This window comes from Enhydra lutris, unplaced genomic scaffold, assembly GCF_002288905.1.
Source record: "Enhydra lutris kenyoni isolate GAN:26980312 unplaced genomic scaffold, ASM228890v2 scaffoldscaffold9, whole genome shotgun sequence".
In the NCBI taxonomy this organism is placed as follows: domain Eukaryota; kingdom Metazoa; phylum Chordata; class Mammalia; order Carnivora; family Mustelidae; genus Enhydra; species Enhydra lutris.
In genome coordinates, this window is record NW_019154093.1 from 58,912,377 (window position 1) to 58,939,244 (window position 26,868).

General features: G+C 35.7%; 1 protein-coding gene across 2 annotated transcripts in view; it reads right to left on the reverse strand.

Annotated features, from left to right (window-relative positions):
• The window catches only part of LOC111143190 (ecotropic viral integration site 5), a 148,605-nt gene extending 122,835 nt beyond the window's left edge, over positions 1 to 25,770 (reverse strand). The window contains exons 1-7 of one of the 2 annotated variants that reach the window (XM_022496721.1): positions 25,444 to 25,770; positions 22,400 to 22,629; positions 9,082 to 9,271; positions 8,216 to 8,440; positions 7,191 to 7,265; positions 2,975 to 3,100; positions 1,188 to 1,331 (exon numbers count right to left, since the gene is read on the reverse strand). In XM_022496721.1, the coding sequence (XP_022352429.1) occupies positions 1,188 to 1,331; positions 2,975 to 3,100; positions 7,191 to 7,265; positions 8,216 to 8,440; positions 9,082 to 9,271; positions 22,400 to 22,548 (909 nt within the window). In that variant the 5' untranslated portion in view covers positions 22,549 to 22,629; positions 25,444 to 25,770. Of the gene's footprint in view, positions 1 to 1,187; positions 1,332 to 2,974; positions 3,101 to 7,190; positions 7,266 to 8,215; positions 8,441 to 9,081; positions 9,272 to 22,399; positions 22,630 to 25,443 lie in introns of those variants that run through there. The other variant, XM_022496722.1, reaches the window with a different exon arrangement.
• Positions 25,771 to 26,868: the final 1,098 nt, after the last annotated feature.

Below are 26,868 nucleotides of genomic sequence, written 5' to 3' on the forward strand. Positions count from 1 at the left end.
GGATCTTACTAGAAACTGGCAAACTTTTTTTGTAAAGAGTCAGATAGCAAATATTAAAGGCTTTGTGGGTTATGTGGTTACTGTCATAAACATCCAACTAAGACCAAAAGCAGATAGAGATAACACAAAAAATCAGCATGGCTATGTTCCAAGAAAACTACAAAAATAAGTCGAAGGACAGATTTGGTACCTGAACCAGATGGTCAGTACACAAATCACAGTTTGCTGGCTCCAAACTAAACTAATTTAACTAGTTAATATAACCTAATCTTCCCAAGATGTGATTAACAAAATTAACAGTGGGTTTGATTAAGATGTTCTATTTATGTGTTTATGTATTTATGTATTTACTTATTTTTTTTAAGTAAGCTCTAAGACCCTGAGATCAAGAGTCACATGCTCTCCTGGCTGAGCCAGCCAGCCATTATTAGTAATAATTAATAACACTTTCAAATGCTATTTACTGTTTGTCACCTAACCTTACCTGCCTACCTTCTCATCCAAAATACAGAATAAAAGACAAAGGATGATCACAACATGACAATGACAATTAAAAGGACTACCTGCAATATAATTAAGTAGAAGAAACTTAATTATATTCCATACTTCTTGCTCTTTCGGTAATAGAGGCAGAGCAATCATATTAGCTGTAAGGCAAATTTCACTTTTTACTAATTCTCACTGAATCAATCAGGAGGTGATACAGAGGTTTAAGAGTGTAGGTTCCAGGGATGCCTGGGTGGCTCAGTGGGTTAAGGCCTCTGCAGAGGTGCTCAGGTCATGATCTCAGGGTCCTGAGATCAAGCCCTGCATTGGGCTCTCTGCTTGGCAGGGAGCCTGCTTCCCTTCCTCTCTCTCTGCCTACTTGTGATCTCTGTCAGTCAAAAAAAAAAAAAAGAGTGTAGGCTCCAGGTTTTGACTGCCTGTATTTGAACAATGGTTACTACACTATTTATGTGCTGTGTGTCCACAGACAAGCTATTCAACCTTCCTCTAAGTCTCAGCTTCCTCATTTTTCATCTATTAAATGTACTAACAGTACTTGATAGAGTTGTTACAGGTTTAAAGGAGAATATCCAGTAAGTAGTTTAGTATGGAACACATGGATAGCCTTTATTGCTCTCCTCACTGCCCTGCACTAATGATTAACCCAATGATTCCTTTGCTCAGCCTAACCATTAGCTTACCTCAGACATAAAGATATCAAATATCCTTGTTGCAATTGGTAATGGAAAAGTCGTAAGAAAGATCGTTAGAAACCAGGATGATGCATACATTGAGGTATGAAAACTCTGAGACTGAAAATGCACAAAGAGCTCTGGAAGATGTTCCTAAAGAGAAGAAAAGAATTAATTAAAACACAGTAAGATTGACCATTTTAAACCAGATTACTCTGTGTACACTAGATAAGCCTATACCAAACACAAAGATCAGGCATCACTTGGAAAAGTTAAGATGCAGAAATTGATACATTCGGGATGATGGTTAGTATCAGGGGAAGGGAAGGGGAGTTAGAACTTAGTCTGTACCTGTAACATTTATTAATAAAAATAACAAAACAAGTAAATAAAACTTTAATATTTGTTTGATCATGTTGGTAGGAACATGGGTGTTTGATATTTTCAATACTTTTCTATAAACTATAATTATTCCAAAAAAGTTTTTAAAGGAAGGAAATGCTATGCTCAAATACTTTCAGGTACTATCTACCTACCTTTGATTACCTATCCTTACCCTCCTACCCTCTCACCTGAAATACAGATGCTTCCTCAATTCTAATAATTCAAAACAAAAATGACACATTAACTGAAAATAAACCAAGAGAGATTAAGGTTGGTTAAAAATGAGCCTACATGGGTGCCTGGGTAGCTCAGGTCAGGTCTGAACTCCCAGTCCCACAATGAGGTCCCTGCTGAGCAGGGAGTCTGCTTCTCCCTTTCCCTCTACTCCTCCCCACTCCTCATGCGCACTCGCGCGCTCTCTCAAATAAGTAAATAAAATCTTTTTTTAAAAATCCTACCATTTCAGAAAGAAAAACTTAACTAAGAATCATCTCAAGACCTACTTTGTCATTTTCTTTAAAATGTGCCAACATTTTGCATATCCCTTTCCCCCCCCCGCCGACACATACAGAAGTAAGGATTTTGAAATTCTTATAGGTAAGGCTGCCCCGGGAAAGGAGACTTGTAAAATGTAAAAAGCCCTTATGTCAGCTGAATCATTAACCCAAATTCTTAAAGTTCTGCTTATTTAACTGAAATTTAAGTAAATGAAAATATTTATACCACTATATTACCAGATAATACAGTAAGCTAATTTATACAATATATATGTATTAGTTAATAATATATATATCTTAGTCTACTACATATATATGTAAATTAACTCCAGAAGGGCAAAATATTGCAAAAAATATTTTTCACTTGATTTTGATTCCTCTCCTCCTCTTCTATACACCCTCACACAGTCACTAGACTCGCGGTCTTAAACTAGCAACGTAAAAGCCTTATTTTAAGAAAAGATTACAGGCTAGCAAAAGAGTGAGATAAAAAGGGAAAGGCAGGAGAAATGACTGAAAGAACCAGAACAGACAAGTCTCAAAGGAAATTAAGGGATGTCAATGTCATGTCATGAGTTCCTATGACAGCACAGTCTACATAACAATAGAATACAATAGGGCATAAAAAGGAAACTCATGCATTTAGGCAATGTGGTTGTGATAGGTTTGGCACAAATGCTTAAAGTCTGAATATGAAAACTGCAGTCAAGTTCCAGACTGTGATCTACTCGCAAACAGCATCTAACTGGAAAGTAGGCCTACTGTGTTAACCAATCAACAAATGATCACATGATTAAAACACTAATTTTTCAATTGCTATAATGCTTTTAACATTAAATTTGCTTAGTTGTCACTCAAACCAAGATGATGCAAATATAAAGGCAATATGCCTTTTTGTTAACACTACAATTTTACCTGTATCATGCATTCAAACTGGTACATACAAAGCCCCAATTCTGCCATACTTGGTTTAAAAAGTTCACGAAGTCTATAATCTTGCATTAATTTAACAAATACACAGAAAGCTTCTTCTTCTGGCATCTACATTAGGAGGGGAAAAAAAAGGCAAACAGCTTAATGTTCTGTGATACACAAATAAGCTAAATTCTATTTAAACTAAGTACCCCTCATCTTTATATAAACACTGTTTTCAGTGGCCATGTGATACAATGTTAAGAACAATGAAGGAGGAATCAAAAGGTTCTAATCTCCCATTCTTAGAATGAGAAGTCAAACAAATCTTATATCCTGTGAGACTAACTGCCTCACTTGCCCAACTCATGAATTCAATCAACCAATATTCATTTAGAGCCAGATACTTCTGTTGTTCTGGGTACAGACCAGTGAACAAAATAAACACTTTACCCTCATGGAACTCGAACATCCTACCGGGGGTAGAGAGACAATACATGTAATAAATCAATTAATATGTAAGCCAGATGGTTTTGAGTGCTACAGAAATAAAACAGAGTAGGGTAACAGGAAATGCTGGAAAATACACTGCTACTTATGTAGGCAGATTAAGGAAAGCCCCTTGATAAGAAAGCACTTGAACAGAATAATGAAGAAATAAGGGAGCAACTGAGGAAAAAGGGAGCAACTAAGGAAAGAACAGTGCTGGGAGAATGAATAACACAAGACCTTGAAGTAGAATCACAATTGGCATGTTTAAGGAACAGAAAATAGGAGACTACTAATTAGGAGGAATTCTACAAGTGGCGGTTAGGTTATGAAGGAGAAATACAGGGAACCAAATTACATAGGGTTTTAGAAGCCACTGAAAGGATGTGGACATTTGAGACGTGAGATGTGAAAACTTTCAACAAGCTAGCCCCCTCAAGGTTCTGGAAACCTTATTTCCAAAATTCCTTAGAGACTTACACTATCCCTAACCCCTCCCAACTTGAAAGTATACAATGCGCCACTCCTCATGACCCCAGTGCAACTCTTTCTGCCCATGGGTCCCGTTCCTGTGTTTTAATAAAACCATCTTTTGTACCAAAGACATCTCAACAATTCTTTCCTGGCCGTTGGCTTTGAACCCAGTTATTTTTCCTACATTATTCATGGGGCATGCTGCCACCTCCCTGTGCTTCCTTCCTAACTGTCTATTCCCCATACAGCGTGGAGCTGCCAGAGTGATCCTTTCAAAGCATGAATTAGATCATTTCACTCTACTGCTCAAAATACTCTAGTGGCTTCTCATATCCTCAGTAAAAGCCAAAATCCTTACAAGATCCTACATTACATGACCCCTTACTACTTCTCTAACCTCTTCTCCTCCCACTATCTTCCCCTTTGCATTCTGCCCCTACCACCCTTCATTCTCGTCACAGTGGGAATATAAATTTTTTTGTCTTATAAGAAATTTTTCTTTTCGGAACATATCAAAAAAAGTTTCATTCTCTTCCTCCTCTGCAATAGTACTGATATGGGAACTGACAGTGTGTTTTAAAAAGTAAGTTGAAGTAATTGAATAAAAGCCCTAAAAAGAAAAAAAATCAGTGGGCCATTCTCAAAAAGACTGAAACAATGGTCGCAAAATGAAAAAGTGTGACACCAAGTAAAATATAAATATGAAGAACAATCACCTAGTTGTTTTATAGCCACTCATTTCTTTTAGAATCTGGGCCCTTGAATCTCACATCAATTGCACTACTACATACTTTCTCCAAGACGCTGACTTAACAAGAATCCATGCCTTTTGCAAAGGTCTAACAGGGACAAAAATATACCTAATTTTATAGGAGTATTAAAATATACACAAAGCAGGTATCTGGATGGCTCAGTTGGTTAAGAAACTGCTTCTGGCTCAGGTCATGATCCTGGAGTCCTGGGCTCCCTGCTCAGCGGGGAGTCTGCTTCTCCCTCTGACTTCTCCCCTCTTATGCGCTCTCTCTCCCTCTGCCACACCTCTCCTAGCTCTAAATAAACAAATGAACCTTAGGAAAAAAAAAAATACACACACACACACACACACACAGCATATATCCAGCAATTTTAGCTATTTTATTTTTTTTAAAGATTTTATTTATTTATTTGACAGAGATCACAAGTAGGCAGAGAGGCAGGCAGAGAGAGAGGAAGGGAAGAAGGCTCCCCATTGAGCAGACAGCCCAATGCAGGGCTCAATCCCAGGACCCTGAGATCACACCTGAGCTGAAGGCAGAGGCTTTAGCCCACTGAGCCATCCAGGTGCCCCCACTTTTAGCTATTTTAAAACAACGTGTACTAATTACACTAACTTTGCAAAAAATTTTTCTCAGACTCCAAGTTGTGTAGCCAAGCTGTTAGAGGCAATACAGCAAAGGGTATAACAGAATAAGCTTTAGAAACAAAGACGGGGTGCTTCTGAATCTGGCTGCACCATGCTTTCTAGCTTATAACCCTGGGCTAGAAAATTATTACTATGGTAATGTATTAGCTGCCACTGACCATACTAGCTAAGTAAATTCATCACTAAATAAAAGAACCACTACCAGCCTACAGTATCCTGAAGGAAAATGTGATCGCTCCTGAGGATTCCTACAGAGCTAGGTCTGCTGATTTGAGATTCCTAACTCAGGTAAGGAAAAGCTGCTATTTTTTTTTTTTTTTAAGATTTATTCATTCATTTGACAGACAGAGGTCACAAGTAGGCAGAGAGGCAGGCAGAGACAGAGAGGGAGGGAAGCAGGCTCCCCACCGAGCAGAGAGCCCGATGCAGGGCTCGATCCCAAGACCCTGGGATCATGACCCAAGCCAAAGGCGGAGGCTTTAACCCACTGAGCCACCCAAGCGCCCCAAAAACTGCTCTTTAAATCCTCAATAGAAATGACTACAGAAAGATTATTTTGGAGCTAATATGAAAGTAAAAGGCATAGAATTATAGAAAAAAAATCACTGGACTGATAATAGGAATGCTTGAGTTCAACAGTAAAAATCCTACCAATATTAATCAATTCCAAATTAGGAAAAATCACAATTGTACAAAACCTTTATACCTCGATATTAACAAATCTCGTTTTGTTTTTATTATTTACAATCCAGTGTCACCTAGAAATGGACATCTGACATCAGTGTCTCTAACATCAGGTTTTTTTACTCAGAAAAGTAGTGTGACAATTACAGAGCTTTAAACTCAAAACTGTTGGGAAATTGAAGAAAGTATAAGGGAAGAGTTTCAGATTCCTACTCTGCTTTTATCTACTAAGAAAAGTGATCTTGGGCAAGTCCCTGAACTTTTATTGCATGTCTACTATGTGGCAAACATCATAATAGGTTTTTATATTTATTATCTCATAAGACCTTACAATGAATCTTAAAGTAGAGAGTATTACCTAATTAAAGCTCAGAGAGAGATTAAATAATCTAGTCCACATTCAAAGAATTCAGGACAGTATTGAGATGCAAAAACCAGCACGTATATATATATACATGACTCAAATCAAGCTATCTCCAAGGTTTCTCTTCAGATTACATTTTAGTGTGAGAATAATATAGAATATGATGGACTTGAGAAAAAAATTTCAACAAAGGTGAAAAGAAAACACTACTTGCCATTTCCCTTCTAAGAAATAAACCGATGACCCTGTCCCTGACTCTGAAAACAACCCACCCAAACCCACTCCAAAATTATTCGCCTGTAATGGAAATATAGGTTATATCTCTGGGACAGTAAAAGTAACTGAGGATCTCTATTTTAGAGCCTATAACAAGATAGGCATAACAAGCTCTCAACTCTATGACAACCAAAATTTCTGTGTAAATTTGCAAAGATGTATGATACCAGTAAGATTTTTATACCAACACTTCAGTCATGTCCTCCTTGGTTTGGAAAAGATGAGTTTTTATTAAATATTGACATATAAGTTAAGATTTAAAAGTAGATACAGGCTTTAGTGGAATATTATGGTCCAAATGTAGATACCAAGAAGCTGAAATTTTGTTTAGTAGCAGGATATTATTGTTTATATGTTATTTTCAACACTTTAAATATTTTAAACAGCAAACTAAATATCCCTATTTAAATTATGCCTAGGGAAAAATTCCCACTATCTAATGCTAAATAAAAACAAGGATGATTTTTAAATTCTCTAATCCAACTTCAATAAAGAACTTAATCAGACATTTAATACTTGTACTAACTTACCTGCATAAGCAACAATCCAACTATAAAAGCGCTTCCTTGACAGTAACCAACCTCACGATCCACTAAAGAATAGGCCTAAAAAGTAAAAAACGTTCAGAATACTTTAACATATCTTCCTTCTCTAAAAACCAAAAAATCATGACATAGTGGAGTAAAGACCATTTTTCTTAGAAAAGCTTTTGCTTGCTGTTATACAGGTTATCCTACAATTGTTTATAAAGCAGATGATTTATTATATAAATTTATAAATATTTATAAATATTATATTGAATATATTTAATTAAATATTTAAATATTAAATATATTTAATATTTAAATATTTATTCGTTAATAATAAAAAATAAATATTTATATTTAAATATTAAATATTTATAAAATATTACATAAATATATAAATATAAAAGTAAATGATTATATAAAATTTTCTTTTGACAATTTCCCAATTAGAAATTGACAGCTCCTAAGGACAAGAAAATAAAGGAATCTGTACTCAGTGAAGTAACAAAGTTTAAAAAATGTTTATCTGAGATAAAACCAGAGTAAGGTTATGGTAAAGCACTGGAAAAACTGAAATGGTTTAAGAAGAAATTAGTATTTTACAGAGGTAGTTGAAAGGGAAAGGATTATGAGAAGAAAAAGGGCAATATTGAAAGAAAAAATTACAATGGCAAACACGTTTAAGGGCTAAGAAATTTTAACAGTGCTGGCCACAGTAAGTAGAAAATTTTGTTCTGGATTGTAAAACTCACAGAAGATAAACTATCTATTTTCACAGATGATCTTTCTATGGTGTATAGTGATTTCCAGGTTATTTGATTTCAACCAACTAGTACTAAGTAAAGTGATGGATTTCCTAAGTTCTCCAAACTAGACAGTAATGTAGCATCAAAAATAAAGCAAAAATTAGGCTAACAACAAATTTTTGCAAAAGAAACTCATTATTGTGCTGAAGGTTCATGCTTGATTATATGTATAATTTCAATCTTCTGAGAATTCATTTCAAAAAATGAATAAATAGAACTTACCTTCATTACATTAAATAAAACCTCCTGTCCAAGGCTATCTTTTTCCTTAAAAAAGTTGTGTTCAGGATAAGTTCTAGCAATGTCCCTTCTGATCAATTTTTCACACGGTGAGGTCATTTTCAGGAGTTCTGAATACTGATCCTTAATTGGCATACTTTGTGCACTGCACAAAAGTTGCCAAACTATTGCTCTAAAGTGGTGGGGTATCCCTTTACGAACAAGCTCCTAAAAATAAAAAAGTAAAATAAAAATTTTTAAATGAACCATTTAAGTCTCCTACCTTAAAAGCCAAAGAAGATTTATGGGGGGTTGGAATGGGGTGGAACACTTTATCAAATTTATAATTCACAAAGCTACTCTTAAGACTAAGGAACCTTTTACCCAAGGCTAAGACTTGGCCCTTGGGTGTGTCCTATTCTGGTCAGAGAGCTACCATCCCATGGATAAATTCTTGACATTTCTCCCAAAGTATGGCCTCTAAAGCTATTAAGGAAGTAACTGATAATCTGCAGAGCTGTGAATGAAAGCACAGTAACCATTACCTTTCAAAGAGGTGTTTTAGGCAAAAAAAAGTAAAATACCAATAATTCAAAGATATCAGATGGTACAACTTCATTCCTGAATGTATAAAATGCGAGGATTTAATCTCCAAAATAATTTTCAGTTATATATTTCTACCATTAGGAGGCATCCATAAAAACTGATATCTGTAAGTTAAAACTTTAATATGAAAACATATAAAGTAGAGCTCTTTATTACAGCACTTGCAAAGTACTAGAATCTGATTTTTTTTAAATCTTCTATTAATCCATGCCATCATGCCCCTTTGGAATAAGAGGAAGAACTTCAACAAGGAATATGAATACCTTAACTTGCTTTTCCTTCTTTTTGCGTACATCTTCCCATTCATTAACAATTCTTCCCCAAAGAATCCAAGAATCTTCTTCGAGGTGGCTGAGGTTGCTAGAGGCTGATGAACTTGATACAAGGGAGGAGCCACTGTTTCTTCTTGACCCATTTACAGATCTTAAAGACTTACTATCCGTCTCTAATAATCTAAAACATAATTAAAAACTGCTCAAGATCTAATTTCACAGTGACACTAGATGAAGCAATGATGATACTTAGAGCTTCACTATAGCCATGGTTTTAGAATATGCATAATTTCAATAATATCTGGCATCAATAAAATTACTGCTATTTTTTTTTTCATCTAAGCATAGCAATTTCAAAAAAAATTTAAAGACTATTTATTTATTTGAGAGACAGAGAGAGAGAGCTGGGGTGAGGCAGCAAGGTAGGGAGAAGAAGGACGTAAGACTTCCAAGTCATGATACACAGGAAAAGAATTTACACATTCATTAAGAAAATGTAGACGTAGGGCACCTGGGTGGCTCAGTTGGTTAAGCGTCTGCCTTCAGCTCAGGTCAAAATCTTAGGGTTCTGGGATTAAGCCCCACATCAGGCTCCCTGCTCAGTGGGAGTCTACTTCTCCCTCTACCTCAGCCTCTTCCTCACTGCTCATGCTCTGTCTCTCTCTCTCAAATAAATAAAATCTTGGGGGGGGGAAAGAAAAGAAAGAAAATGTAGACTTTATAGAATGTGTAGTTAGAATCAAGTATTTTTATTCCTTTTTGCTAAATACAGTGATGAAACAACTCAGGAAGACTCCTAAGCTGGTTGCCACGTAGTTTCAATATAACTGAAATATTCTGACATGGTAGCAGAGGGTGTGTACTACCTGAAAATGTCAACAATTTCCAAAGACTTCAGGCCAGCAACTAGAAAAATGGTAATACTGCATTACTCATAGGCCCTTGGACTACTGAGAAGTCTATTCAAAATGTACTTGCTTTCCTCTTTCCAGAGCAAGTGGGTTCACGGCCTTGCACAGATTTATTGCAAAAAAAGACACTACCTTTCCATCCCATCGTAATTTCCATATGACTAATATAAGAAGAAATTTATCAGATTCAGGGAAAAGAATACCAGCCCAGCAGGAATATTGTATGCTACAATCAAAGGCATTATCCACAGGTCTGCGTGGCCTCCTGACATTTTTTAACCTGCCACTGCTATACAGTAATTCACAAGCCCAAATCTATTCATCTCTCAGAATGCTGCCAGACTAAGACATCAGAGGTTGGATCTTAACTGCCTGGAGAATACATAACCCTCAGTCTAAGTAAGCAACTCCAAGTTTTTGTTAAAGTAGCTCCAGCTCTAAGGACAGCATTCAAAATGGCTATAGCCTCACATTATCTGATATGGGGGTGCTAAAGCTAATTTTCAGTTAGACTTCACTTCAAGTAGCATCAAAGATAGAGAAAGACTAGGTTTGGCTGCTTCCAGAAGCTTAGAAGACTTGGCAGAGAAAAAGCATTTCCAGTTCCTAATGTACAGAACTCGTGACTAAACTGAGAACAAGGGAATATGCCAACACAGAGTTTTATTTTTGGGGGCAGATTACTTCACCATATCTTTGCTACTGAAAACTGAACCTTATCCTTACCAGGGGTCACCTATCTAAGGAAAACCGCAGAGTGTGTACTTCATGATGGGCATATGGAGTAGCTTGTGTGTGGCAGTGTACACTTGATGAACATCAAAGAAAACGCCTCTCACAATAACACTATGACTGAAAAATACAGTAGAGGAGAAGGAAAACAATGGGTTCTCTTTTGGGTATTTGAGAGTATGAAGTACTTGGGGGACATCAGTATAGGTAAGAAGCACAGCAATGGAAAAGACAAGTGTGAATCTGAGAAGAGAGGTGCAGCCACAAATGGAAATCTGGCAATTACTGTAGGGTCCCACCCCCCGCCTTTATCCGCAGCTTCACTTTCCTGCAGTTTCAGTTACCCACAATCAACTAGCGTTCATTAGCAGATGATTCTCCTTCTGACATATGGTCAGAAGGTCAACACTGACCTAATGCTATGTCACAATGCCTAGGTCACTCACCTCACTTCCTCGGTAGGCATCTTAGCATCTCACAGCACCACAAGAGAATAGTACATTAAGATATTTTGAGGGAAACCTTATTCACACAACTTTTATTACACTATATTGCTGTAATTGTTCTATTGTATTAGTTATTGTTGCTAGTCTCTTACTGTGCCCAATTTATAAATTAAACTTCATCACAGGTACGTATGTATAGAAAAAACAGTATATACATAGTTCGGTACTATCTGCGGTTGCAGACATCCACTGCCATTCTTGGAAATGTATCCTCCACAGACAATGGGGAAGTACTCCACTTGTGAAGAGTTGATAGTAAACTTTGTTAATTCCCTTTTTTACTCAGCATAATACTTTCCTATGGATACCAGAACTAAAAGATCAGGATACAACAGCAACAGGTCATCATACCATTTGGAAATGTGTAAACTGCTAAGATAATTTACAAAGACCCAAGGAAAGATCTAAGAAAAGCTAAGGTAAAAAATTGCTATATAAGAAAAACACTTGGAAAGCTAAATACACTGGCACTTACTGCAGGGAATCAGCTTTCCAAACATGGGATTCAAATATCTCTTGTAATGTTACATCAAAGAAACAGGATATGAATGTACTGGAAGAAAAACAGCAACTAGCAAGCTAAAAGAACAGCAGATCAGCAGCAACAAAATACTTGCCTGACTCACAGGGTAGTCATACCCTTTCACATCAACATCATCAAGCACAAATTCAAGTCTCAGAGGAAGAAAAACAAAAAGGGGAGAATTAAGAGAAAGCACAAGGAATTAGCACAGGAAACAATTCAGAGACAACTCTCAGTGGGGTGCCTACAGGACAGGGATCTCTCTAGTTCTGAAAGCATGAGGGTTTTCTTTTGCTTCTGTTTCTTGTAGATGAGGTCTCAGAGAAGGCAAACACTGGAGACTTGTACCTCCCTCCCAAATATCCTGACCAGAAATTGATGGTTTGGGGATTACTTTTATGTAGACATTACAGACAGACAAGCATAGCGGATTTAACTTCTGAGATATCTTAATTTAAGAACACCATGTGAAGCTAAGATAGCTGCAACAGAAAATGTAGTTCAATAAATTCTCTTAATTACATCATCAAATTCCTTAAGAAATCAGACAACCGATACAAAATGCAAAACAATCCTCAATGAAAAGAAAAGAATAAAGAATTTGTGTGAAGATCTTAAAGGCCTCTCCTATGATTGAAAATATATGAACTTTTTAACAGAGAGACTTGGAAAGATCGATTTTGCTTCCAAGCTTTTTAATTTCTTAATATTCTTGGTTGTGTTATAGAGAGTATCCTCTGGAAAACAAAATAATGCTTTAGTAGTAAAATTATAAACATAAGATGAAAGTTAGATCATCTAGATCAGCCCTGCCCAACAGAAATGTACTGCAAGCCCCTTCTATCAGTTTAAATGTTCTATAAGCCACATATAAAGTATAAAAAAAAGTGCAGTTAATTTTAATAATTTTACCAAATATAGCCAAAATACCATTTTATCATGTAATAAAAATTTAATTAACAAGATATTCTTTTTCTCACATCAACTCTTCAAAATCTGGTATACATTTTACTTTTCTAGCACATAACAATTCAGACCAGCCACATTTCAGGTGCTCAACTGCCACATCTGGCTTATGGCTACCAACTGGACAGTACAGATTCAGATGTTGGTAGGATAAAGATATATAAATTAAGGTTTCAAAGATTCCTGCTTACTATATTTAAACGTACATAAAATACATTTACTTTAGTTTAAAACAACACATCCATTTCCTTAATCTCATATCCTCACCTCCAAAAATCTGTTAAAAAACAAAGAATGTAAAAGGAAATAAACATAGTTGTAATGCCAAACTTTTAAACCACACAAATAATGGCCCGTTAAAAATTTAAATTAGCCTGTGAAGTGTGTAAACCTGGCAATTCACAGACCAGTACCCCTGGGGCTAATAATACATTATATGTTTATAAAAATATTATTTAAAAATTTTTTTTTATTTTTAAATTAGCAACATTTCCCCTCCTTAATTAAAATGCACTGCTATCACACTTGAAACTTACCTTCCTAAATTCATCTCTGCCAAAGCCTTTGTATTTTTAAAATGAAAAACAGATTTAACACATAGGAAAAAAATAGGTATCCCGTTTCAACTTTAAGGCTATCAATTATTAACTTTCATCAAACAAGATCTTTGATATTGTACTGAACCATTTCTTCACATCCTTCTGGTGTTGCCAAATGCACTGATATTTTAAAAGTTATAATTGCAGTAAAACTATGAGAAAGAAAAACAGTTCGTTTGAGTTTTGATATTTTCATGTTTCTTAAATTATCATTTTCTAAAATATTGCCATTTTTATACTTTCTGAAATTAAAGAGTTAAGTAACAGAACCAGAGATTCATCTATATCTGGAGAAAAGAACAAAAAATCCTAAATAAAAATGTTTTTCTTATATCCCTTGTTACAAGTAGTAATTGAGTCTCATAATTTTTACTTTAGTTATGTAACTTGCATATTTACATCATAAACCACAGAAGTGGTCAGAGAAAATATAAGTTATTATTCTTATAATTTGCCTTGGACTTAATAGGTTGGCAGAACAGAGGGAGGAAAAGCTGGACCTAGTGTTTGCCATTTTATTTTTTGTTAGAGTCAGAGATATGTTTTTCCACCAGGATTGTTCTAAAGCAAAACAAGATGTCATTACATTCAAACATTCTCTACACATAAATTTTTCCCATGGATTTTGAGTTTTAATGACAGAAAAAAAGGGGGGGGGAGAAAGAGAAAAAACCTGAAAGCCTCAAAATGTGAACTTGAAAAGAGTACAGATTTTGAGTAATCCACACAAGAACAAGGGTGACAACCTTCTGCTCCTTTTATTTCTTCAAATTTACTTGTCAAAACCTCTTTTCTAAGCATCTTTTTTTTTTTAAGATTTTATTTATTTATTTGACAGACAGAGATCATGAGCAGGCAGAGAGGCAGGCAGCGAGAGAGGAAGGGAAGCAGGCTCCCCGCCAAGCAGAGAGCCCGATGAGGGGCTTGATCCCAGGCTCCTGGGATCATGACCTGAACCAAAAGCAGAGGCTTTAACCCACTGAGCCACCCAGGTACCCCTTTCCTAAGCATCTTCAAACTCTAGTAATTATTCTTTCGATATTAACATATACACAAGGCACATCTGGTATTCCCAAATAAACTGTGAATTACTTGGAAAAAAGTTCATCTATATCCATACTTCAGTCACAATAATTTTTAATATAGTGATTTATATATTTTAGTTGTACAATAATTATTGATCACAACCATAAAAATAAATTCAACTCTGGTCACTTAAAACTCAGCACCCAAAATTATCTTTTTGCAAACTATTTTTCCATATAAGAACCAATTCAAAACTTACAAATACTTCATTCCCTTTAGCACTATCTGTAAGTGCTTATTAGGCCATTAAAATTTACTGTGACTATATTTCTGTACGTTTGAAATTTAAGTACTTAAGACATACAAGTAACACTTGGTTCCAGCTTCTAGAGATAAACCACAATGTGAGAGATGAAAAACACACTGGATGGGATTAATGGCAAATTAGACATGGCAGAAAGCAGTATCAGTGAACTTGAATACACAGCAGTAGAAACTTTCCCAAAAAATGAACAATTCTCACTGAGCTGTGGAACATGAAGGAACTTAGTATTTGTGCAATTAGAATCTCTGAAGAGGAGGAAAGCAACAAAAACTTTTGAAGAAAAAAAATGATCAAAAGTTTCCAAATTTGAAGAAAACTATAAGTTTACAAGAAGTTCAACAAAACTCCAATACAAGAAACAAGAAGAAAAGTACAGGAGTGCCTGGGTTGCTCAGTCGGCTGAATATCCAACTCTTGGTTTTGGCTCAGGTCATGATCTCAGGGTCCTGGGACTGAGCCCTGCTTTGGGCTCCCTGCTCAGTGGGCAGTCTTCTTGTCTCCCTCTCCCTCTGCTCCCTCCCTCACCCACATGCTCTCTCACAACTTAATTTTTTTTAAAAAGCACAATAAGACACCTCAGAATTAAAGTGCATGAACCAGAGATAAAGAAAAAAGAAACTTAAAAAGAGATGGGGGGGGGGAAGATACACAGGAACAAAAATAAGGAAAGGATAAGATTTCCCAATGAAAACAATGCAAGACAGAAATCAATGAAACATCATTAAAGTACTGTGCGGGGAAAAGAACTGTCAACCATTCCAGAGAAAATATTTTTAAAAATCAAAAGAAAAACAAAACAAAGACTCAAACATGTAACAGCAGTCCCACACTAAACGAACTTTTAAAGAAAGTCCTTCAGACAGAAGGAAAATTTTATCAGTTGGAAATCTAGAGCTAAAGAAAGAACCAAAGAGCTCCAGAGATGGAAACCATATATGCAAATATATGAGACTTTTTCTTATTATTTCAATCTCTTTAAAAAGTAATTGGCATGAAGCATATATCATAATATTGCATGGGGTTTGCAACATATATAAAAGTAAAATGCTTGACAAAACTAACACAAGGACTGGAGAGGAGAAATGGAAATGTACTATTCTAAGTACTTACACAACATGTGAAATACTATGAGATCCCTTTAAGGCAGAAAGTGGTAAATTAAAGATATCTACTACTGATCTTAAAGCAACCAGTTTAAAAAAAAAAACAGTTATAGCTAATAAATCAAAAAATAAAATAAATAGAATCATTAAAAAATATTCCATTAAGTCAAAAAGTAGGAAGAAAAATCAAAAGGAAACAATATAAAACAAAATGACGGATATAAACATAAGCCTATCAATAGTCACATTAAATAAAAATGACCTATTTTCCTCAAAATCTAGAAAGCACTATGTTACATGAAAGGAGCCAATCACAAAAGACCACCTATTGAATGATTCCATAATGAAATGTCCAGAAAAGGTAAACCCAGAGATAAAAAGTAGATTAGTAATTACCAGTGTCCGGAGGAAGGTAAAAAGGTGATACTAATGGATACTTTCTTCTGGGGAACGGGGGGGGGGGGGGGGTTGGGGGGGGGGTTAAAGTGTCCTGAAATAGGGTAGTAGTAATGGATGCACAACTTTGTAAATACACCCAAAAACCACTATATCTGTACACTTTAAAACGATGGATTTTACAGTGTGTGAATAAATTAAAAAAATACAGTAACACTATGATGAAAATACAGGAAAAAAGAAGATGAAATATTAATAATAAAGTACATATCTTCGGGGCACCTGGTGGCTCAGTGGGTTAAGCCTCTGCCTTCAGCCCAGGTCATGATCTCGGGGTCCTGGGATGGAGCCACATATCGGGCTCTCTGCTCAGTGGGGAGCCTACTTCCTCCTTTCTCATTGCCTGCCTCTCTGCCTACTTGTGATTTCTCTCTGTCAAATAAATAAATAAATAAAATTAAAAAAAAAAAAGTACATATCTTCTTGGATCCATCCCTGCAAGAAGATTGTAATTCCCACTTCACTCCATAATGTATGGGTATGTGATTTCCTTTGGCCAATAAAATCTAAGCAGAAGTTATGTAGATCACTCCCTAATAGATACTTGGAGGTATTTCCACTCTATCTCTTTTCCATTTGCTACAAGTCCCATTGTTTGTGGACAGGGGTGGGTCATTGGTCCTTGAATGAAGAAGTGTGGAACAAAGATGTAATCAATCTACAGCTTGAGATGAACATGAAATGTAAGGAAGAAATAAAACTTTGTTGGTGTAATTTTTAAAAAAATAAATGGTCTAAATATTCCAATTAAAAGGCAAAGATTGTTGATTTATATTTTAAAAAGCAACATCCAACTATGTGCTGCCTCTCAGAAAAACTTGAAGGATAAAGAAAAAAGAGAAGGATAGAAAAATATATAAAATTTTAACACTATTCAAAAGAGGGCTACAATGACTATATGAGATAAAGCAGATTTCTTTTTTAAGATTTATTTATCTTTTAGAGAGAGAGAGAGAGAGGATCATGCAAATGAGAACATGGGTGGGGTAGGGGGTAGGAAGAGAGAGAGAGGCTCAAGCAGACTCCCTGCTCAGCCTAACACAAGGCTCGATCTCACTACCCCAAGATCACAATCTGAAACAAAACCAAGACTTGCCCCCCCCCAAATGACTATGCCATCCAGGTGCACCAAGTTTATCTTGGACAATTTCTTTTCTTTTTTTTTTTTTTTTTAGGATTTCCTGTGAGGAATTTAATTTTTTTTTAATTTAAATTCAATTACTTAACATATAGTGTATTACTAGTTTCAGAGGTAGAGGTCAGGGAATCATTAGTCCTATATAATCATTAGTCCTATATAATACCCAGTGCTCATTACATCACATGCCCTCCTTGACATCCATCACCCAGTTACCCCATCCCCCAGCCCTTTCCCCTCCAGCAACCTTCAATTTGTTTCCTATTAATAAGAGTCTCTTATGGTTGAACACAGCTGTTGGGAAGATGGCAAAGCAGGAGGACCCTGGCTCACCTCTTGACACATGGCCACCAAGAAACACCTACATTGGCATAAATAACCCAAAAAGCAACCCTTGCCAATTTGGATGCCTTTTCTTTTCATTGTTATCTGATTGCCAAGGCTGGGACTTCTGGTAATATGTTGAGCAACAGTGGTGATAGAAGACATTCCTGCAGTGTTCCTGACCTTACAGGAAAAGCTCTCAGTTTTTCCCCATTGAGAATGATATTCGCTGTGGGCTTTTTGTACATGGCTTTTATGATACTGAGGTATGTTCCCTTTATCCCTACATTGTGAAGCATTTTAATCAAGAAAGAATGCTGTACTTTGTCAAATGCTTTTGCTGCATCTATTGGGAGGATCATATGTTTCTTGTCCTTTTCTTCTTTCTTTTATTAATGTAGTGCATTACACTGATTGATTTGCAGATGGTGAATCACCCTTGAAGCTCAGGAATAAATCCCACTTGCTTATGTTAAATAATCCTTTTAATGTACTGTAGGGTCCTATTGGCTAGTATCTTGGTGAGAATTTTTGCATCCATGTTCCTCAGGGATATTGGTCTGTAGTTCTCCCTTTTGGTGGGGTCTTTGTCCAGTTTTGGGATCAAGGTAACACTGGCCTCACAGAAAGAGTCTGGAAGTTTCCTTCCATTTCTATTTTTTGAAACAGCTTCAAAAGAACAGGTATTAATTCTACAAAGTCGATTTCTAAGCAAACAATATTACCAGGGATAAAAAAGCCATTTCACAAGAGGGCATAACAAATCCAAATGTTTATATACTTAATAATACAACTTCAAATTATATGAAACAAAGACTAAAGTAATTTAAAAAGAAACAGACCAATCCAGAATTATAGTTGGAGGTTTCAGTACTCCTCTGTCAATATCTGATATCACAAGTAAACAGAAAACCAGCAAAGATATAGTAGACTTAAACATTATCAATCAAACTTATTTGATCAATGTTAACAGAATTACTCCACCGAACAACAGCTGAATATACCTTCTTCTCAAATTCACATAAAATGTTTAACAAAATAAGACTGTATTCAGGACCATAAAACAAGTCTCAATAAATTTAAACAGCTATTGCTAAAGCAGAGCTTGAAAATAAATGTACAACATCAAACATTTATATTAGAAAAGATAATATAAGGACAGAGACAGTACATAAAATGTCAAAAATCCCAAGACAACTACAGATCAATATCCACCATGAACACAGATGCAAAAATTCTGAATACAATTTCAGCAGATCAAATCCAACAATATTTTATAAAGACAATGTATCATGACCAAGTGGGTTTATACCAGGAATGCAAAGTTGGTTTAACATCCAAAAATCAATATAATTCATAAAAAAATTTTTTTAAAAAATGTATTTCATTATATTAAACTATAAGAGGAATACCACATGACCATTTCAGTAAATGCAAGAAAAGCATTTGACAAAATCCAAAACCTATTTCTTTTAAACTCTAAGCAAACAAGGAAGAAAAACAAACTTCCTCAATCTGATAAAAGCCATCTACAGAAATCTACAGTTAACATATTTAATGCTTTATCCCTAAGATCAGGAAAACAACAATGCATGGTCACCACTTATACTAAAATTTGTACTTGAGGTGCTAGCCAGTTGCAGTAAGGCAAGAAAGAGAAACAAAGGCACCCAGATTGTAAAGGAAGAAGTAAAAGTGCCTTATTCACAGATGACAGGCTCATCTACATACAAAAATCTCATGGAATTGAAAAACAACAACAACATAACCTACTAGAGCAAGTTTAGCAAGACAGCAAGATACATGAGGCAATAGAGTTCCAATCAAAATCTCAGCAAGTATTTTTGTGGAAATTAACAACTTGATATAAAATTCACATGGGAATGCTAAGTTCCAGTAATAGTCAAATGGGAGAACTATTTGGAGGATTAACACTATCTGATTTCAAGACATAAAGTCACAGTAAGCAAAACAGTAGTGTTTTGGCATTAAGATAGAAAACAGATCAATGGAATAGAATAAGTCTAGAAATAGGCCTACACATACAGTAACAACTAATTTTTGACCAAAGCTCAAAAGTACCTAAGTGAAGTAAAGGATAGGCTTTTCAACAAATGGTACATGATTAATTAAATATGTATATTCAAAAAATGAATTTTGATCTATACTTTGTTCCATATACAAAACTAACTCAAAATGGACCAGACCTAAACATAAAACTTAAAACTATAAAACTTCTGTAAGAAATTATGAGTCAAGCTGTGTGACCTTGAGTGTCCCAAAAGCGCAATCCATAAAAGAACAATTTCAAATTGGACTTCATCAAAATTTAAAACTTACATTCTTCAAAAGATACTATTTAAGAGAATGATAAGCTATAGATTGGGAAAAAAATATTTTAAAAGCATATATCTGATAAAAGCATATATCTGATAAAGAACCCATATCCTAAATATACAAAGAACTCTTAAAATACAATGATAAGAAAGCAAACAACAACAACAAAAGAAAGAAAGCAAATAACCTAATTTTTAATGGGCAAAAATTTCAAACAGAGAAGACACATCAATGGCAAATAAGCACATGAAAAGATGCTCAACACCATTAGAAATACAAATTAAAAATACAAGATACCAATAACTGTTAGAATGGCTAAGATTAAAGCCTAACCATACCAAGTATCAGCAAGGATGTAAACAAACTAAAAATTTCGTACACTGATGGTGGGAATGTGAGAAAAGTACAGGCCCTTCGGAAACCGTTTGACAGTTAAATGTGCACCTATCATATAAACCAGTCATTCCAAATCTAGGTATCTGCCCAGGAGAAATGAAGCATACATCTATGCCCAGGAGAAATGAAGCATACATACAAAGGCTTATATACATAAATAATGTTCACAGCATTTCATAACAAAAAGTGAATAAACATGATATATCCATACAATAGAATATTACTAAGCAATGAAAAAATGAACTATACATGGACACTACAACATGGATGAATCTCAAAATAATTACTCTGAGTAAAATACTCCATTTAAAAAAAGTACACACTATATTATTCCATTTCTATAAAATTCTAGAAAATACAAACTAATCTATAATAACTGAAAGCCGATTAATGGCTGCCTGGGGATGAGAAAGGAGATAGTGGATATGTTCATTTTCTTGAATTTGGTGATTTTGCAGATAAATACATATGTCAAAACCTGTCAAACTGCACACCTTAACTATGTGTACTTTATTATGTCAATTATATATGAAAAAAGCTGTTAGAAGTTGTCTCTGTGGGGCGCCTGGGTGGCTCAGTTGGTTAAGTGTCTGCCTTTGGCTCAAGTCATGATCCCAGAGTCTTGGGACTGAGCCCCACATTGGGGTCCCTGCTCAGTAGGGAATCTGCTTCTCCCTCTCCCTCTGTCTGTTGCTCCCCCTGTTGTGCTCTCTCTATTATTAGAAAAAAATAAGTAAAAAATCTTAAAAAAAAAAAAGAAGTAGTTGTCTCTGTTATTACCCTTAAAGCCAGTGGTAGTATATATCCTGACTGAACACAAAAGGGCTCTTCCAATAATTCTTTTGTAGCTGATGGCCAAAAGAGCTTCTGATAATAATATAGTGAAGGGCACACAGGATTCAGAGTATACATTCTCTGTGTATGTATGTGTATGTACATATATATATGTATATATGAAATAGAATAGTTGTTATATATATATATATATACATATAAAACAATATATGAAATAGAATAGTTGTTTAACGATATATGAAATAGAATAGTTGTTATATATATAACAACTATTCTATTTCATTCCCTTTAAGAGAGAAGGATACTTTGCCTTCCTTAAATAAATTAAGAGATTTCCCACTCTAAACCATAAATTAGGTACCTACCCTAAATTAAATTACTTTACAAAGTAACCAAAGGGGACTAGTTTGAGAGTTTAAATCAAAAATGCTAGTGTTGGGGCACCTGGGTGGCTCAGTGGGTTAAAGCCTCTACCTTCGGCTCAGGTCATGATCTCAGGGTCCTGGGGTCGAACCCCACATCGGGCTCTCTGCTCAGCCGGGAGCCTGCTTCCCTCTCTCTCTCTGCCTGTCTCTCTGCCTACTTGTGATCTCTCTCTCTCTCTGTCAAATAAATAAAATCTTTAAAAAAAAAAAAAAGGTTAAAAAAAAAAATGGTAGTGTTAGGGGCACCTGGGTAGCTCAGTCAGTTAAGCATCTATTTGCCTTCAGCCAAGGTCATGATTCCAGGGTCCTAGGATCAAGCCCCGTGTCTCATCAGGCCCCCTGCTCAGCAGGCAGTCTGCTTCTCTCTCTTCCTCTGTCCTTCCCGCTCCCACTCCCCCGGATTATGCTCTCTCAAATAAATAAAGTCTAAAAAACAGAAAAGAAATGGTAGTTTTATTGCCTTAAAAAAATTACAAAATTCAGAAACAATTTAGGGAATTTTCCATCTTAAGAAAAATCTCTAAAGCTATCTGAGCCAGAAGAAAATTTTAGTACAACTTTAGTTTTAGGACCAACTCCTCCAAAAAAGACTTGAATACTTCTGTTATGTAATTTTCATAAACAAGGAGCCAAAGACTAGAAAATAAACACTCAATATGAGTACATTTTGATTATGGCATATATATATAAATGGATGGTTGAGCTCATATAACTGCAAAGGAATAAAAGCCAAGCAACTTCACTCACCTATTTTGTTCCTCCAGTTTAGCCAGGAGTTCTAAGTCGTCTGGACTCAACTGTGAAGGGGAAGTTGGTGAAAGGGCTGGTGTAGATAGTGTGGTAGATGAGGATGTAGTGTGTAATGAGGCAGATGGACTTGCCACCTGACTGGCCATCTGACTGACTGTATGTGATACTGTGTTCTTCACCCATGAGAGAGTAGAACTCAGCTTTTCTGCAACCTTGTCTGTCGCCACCTATGGATAAAAATGACAGTTGAACATATTTTAGTTTTATTGCATTCATTAGCAAGAACATGATAACCCTGTTAAGTTTTACTTAATAATGACCACCACAATATTTTCTTTGAGGTGATAAAGGTAAAACCTACTTTAGCAACAATTATCCTAACACCTGGCTTTTTTGGAAAATATTTCAGTTCTGTAACATGAACAAACTAGAACAGTGTTTTCCAAACTACAGGAAAAATCCATCAGGGAGTAATAAAATCAATATGACAGGTAACACCCGCATTTTTAAAAATGAAAAAGAACATAAAATATCAGTGATACATTGCCTTGTGAAATTGTTGTTAGCTTACATATATGTATTAAAACTATGTACTACCTGTACATATATTTATGGGTATATTTAGTTGGGATGTAAAATGTATTCTTTAGTCAAAAACATTTAAAAGCAAAGGAATTAAAACATGTCCACTGGGTGAGGAGGATGGGGAAATGCTGTAACATGACCAATAAGTCAACAAAAACTGGGGTTGCTTAGCCTAAATAAGATGTAAGGAGAGCGGTGGTACCTGTCTCCAAACAGCCTAAGAGTATTTTTGTAGAAAAGGGACTCTTTCTAGAGGAACAAAATTATGATAAATGGTTGAGTGAGCAGAGTGGGAGAGATGCAAGACACAATTTTCACACAGAACTATTCTGAAATAGAATGGGATGCCTATGAAGAGTAGACATCCCCACCGATGGCTATAATAAAGCAGCTATTATAAGAACCGAATGTCGGAAGCTCAAGATAACTTTCTGTTTTAAATGGGCAACCAGAATTTTAAAAACACTTAAGATCCCTATTTCTAAGATTAACTGAATTACACATATGTCCATAAAGTTACCATAAATTATGCCCATCTCCTAAGCAGATATGTATACAAACATGTATACAAATACAGCTGAAAAACAAAATATACATAAATAATATCTGAACATGGCATTATCACTTCACTAATAAAAAAATAATAGCCATATTTGAATACCTATATAAAACTAAACATTCTTTTTTTTTTTTTTTTTTAAGATTTTATTTATTTATTTGATAGAGATCACAAGTAGGCAGAGGCAGGCAGAGAGAGAGGAGGAAGCACGCTCCCTGATGAGCAAAGAGCTGGATGTGGGGCTCGATCCCAGGACCCTGGGATCATGACCTGAGCTGAAGGCAGAGGCTTTAACCCACTGAGCCACCCAGGTGCCCCAAAACTAAACATTCTTAAAATGAGTTTACAAAATAAGGTGTTAAGAGGCTTTTTAAGGGATTGTATTTTCTTTTTTTTTTTTTTTTTTTAAAGATTTTATTTATTCATTTACAGAGAGAGATCACAAGCAGGCAGAGAGGCAGGCATAGAGAGAGAGGGAGAAGCAGGCTCCCTGCCGAGCAGAGAGCCCGATGCGGGGCTTGATCCCAGGACCCTGAGATCATGACCTGAGCCGAAGGCAGTGGCTTAACCCACTGAGCCACCCAGGCGCCCCGGGACTGTATTTTCTAAAAACTATCACGAAAAGGGCTCCTTGATTGTGAAGTACTTAGATATTTAAAGCTAAAAACTTTGACATGCTTTCATATGCTTTGAGAAGATCTTAAATTTTATGTCATAGGTAAATGGCTAAAGCACTGCAAATTATTTTCGGATTCAGCAGTCTCAGCTAATCTTAATTATATATAGCAATTCATACACACAGAAATTAAAATACCAAGGCATATAATCCCCACTGAGACAATTTTAGCTATCAATATTCTCCTCATGGGTTGCCCAAAGCTTTTTTCCTCACCTCAATACACACATGACTCTCTATCCCTCTGTCCCCCACTTCCTCCCCTCAAACCAGCAGGATACTTTGATGTAAGGAAAGGATAAAATGGAAAAGGGATTCTAAGGTCAAAGTTAAGCAACTCAATATGAGGCTGGAACTTAAACAAAAATTTGATTACAAGTGCTGAAAGGGCCAGAAGTTTTGTTTTTTTTTTGGTTTTGTTTTTTTTTTAAAGATTTTATTTATTTGTCAGAGAGAGAGAGAGGGAGAGAGAGCAAGCACAGGCAGACAGAATGGCAGGCAGAGGCAGAGGGAGAAGCAGGCTCCCCAATGAGCAAGGAGCCCGATACGGGACTCGATCCCAGGACGCTGGGATCATGACCCGAGCCGAAGGCAGCTGCTTAACCAACTGAGCCACCCAGGCGTCCCTAGAAGTTTTATTAACCTTAGAATACCTCTCATTTTCAGGAACACATTTTAGAATTTACTTCTCTTGGAAACAGTATTATAGAAGGGACAAGGGGACTCTTACTGTTGAGGGAAGAATCCCCAAGAAAGACAAGCAGGATACAGCATGGGGCCCAAGGAAAAGGAGAAATGGGCAGATCATTTAGGCTTCCAGGCAAAAGAAATCCTCACCAATGCAGAGAGCAGCAGCACAGCTCCTCAGGGCAAAAAGCCAGACAGGAACCAAAGAAAGGAGCCATGGTATCCACAAGATAGCCTATTGTGATTTGTTACCCTATTGATCTTTTCTACATAATTACAGCCACAAATTCAATTATCAGGATTGCACTAATTTGCATCCCTGAATCACAGTAAACAGAATACCTAACACATAAATTTACAGAAAAATGTTACCCCTTATTAATACCAACCATTAATTTCAAATATGCTTACAACTTTTAAAAATTAATATTTCATATTTCCATTATATACAAGTTCTCTACTAGAATTAACTGTAGGAAAGGCAAAAGTTTCCTACTTTGCTTTCGTTTCTTAAAACAAATAAATTTATCATACCCCTTCTGCACACTGTAGAAACAGGCTTCCATTTAAAGAGTCTGGAATAATGAAGAGCTCGATCCTGACATCCTTTCAACTTTGCTGAAATTCAGCTGATATGAGATTCAATCTAGAACTACTGAAGGCTCAGTAACTCATCTTCATATGTTAAATACTGAAATATAACCAAAGTATTTCATTGCAGTTGCATTTTAATAAAGTTTAATACACATGGTTCTAGAAATCCCACAGGACTGATTCATTTTTCATATACCATCATGTTCTATTTTTCCTTTAACTCTACAGTACTTTTCCAAATCTTCACCCTGTCACCTCTAAATCTCCTATGGTAAACTGAGGGCATGAAGACATAGTAAATCTGACAGTGCCATTACATCACAAAGTTCCTGTCTACCTCATAGAGAGGTTATGCATTTATTTTTAAATATGAACATATTTTGGAAAGGTTGAAACTATCATTAAAAATGCTTAGTAATCAGGCACAAATGACCACATATTGCAGGGCTCCATATACATAAAATGTCCAGAATAGGCAAATCCAGAAACAGAAAGTAGATCAGTGGCTTCAAGGGCCCTGGGGAAAGACTGCTAATGTGCATGGGATTTCTTTTTGGAGTGACAAAAACGTTCTGGGATTGGACTGTGGTCATGGTTACACAACCTTGTAAATAGACTAAATGCCACTGAACTGCACACTTTAAGTGAATGGATGGATTTATGGTATGTGAATTATTATCTCAGTTGTAAAAGGGCTTAGTCAATCTCAGGAAACTTGATATATATTATTCCAACGATACAAAAAAGGCAAAACAATGGAGACAGTAAAAAGATCAGTAGTTGCTAGGAGTTGGGAATAGGAGAGAGATGAACGGACAGAGCACAGAGGATTTTTAGGATAGTAAAAACAGTCAGTGTAATACCATCATGATGGATATGTGTCATTACACATTTGACCAAATCCATACAATGCACAACAAACACTAAGAGTGAACACTAATGTAAAGTAAGGATTTTGGGTGATTATGATGTGTCAATGTAGGTACATCACTGATAACACACGTACCACTCTGGTGGAGAAGGCGTGTTGGGGGGGCCGGGAGTATATGGGAAATCCCTGTACTTTCCATTCAATCTTGTTATGAATCTAAAACTGTTCTAAAAAAGCAAAATCTTAATAAAATAATAAAGTTTAGTAGAAATCTTAGATATCACTACAATATTTTAATAGGATCTCCAATGAAAAACAATCATGGTTCCTCTATTGCTTTGTATTTTAAGTTATACGGATGCTCTTAACTCCCAAAAATGACTATCTTTATTTCTTTCCTAATTTTTAATTTTTATTTTAATTCCAGTGTAGTTATCACAGAGTGATATATTAGTTTCAGGTGCATTATAGTGGCTTAACAATTCTGTATATTA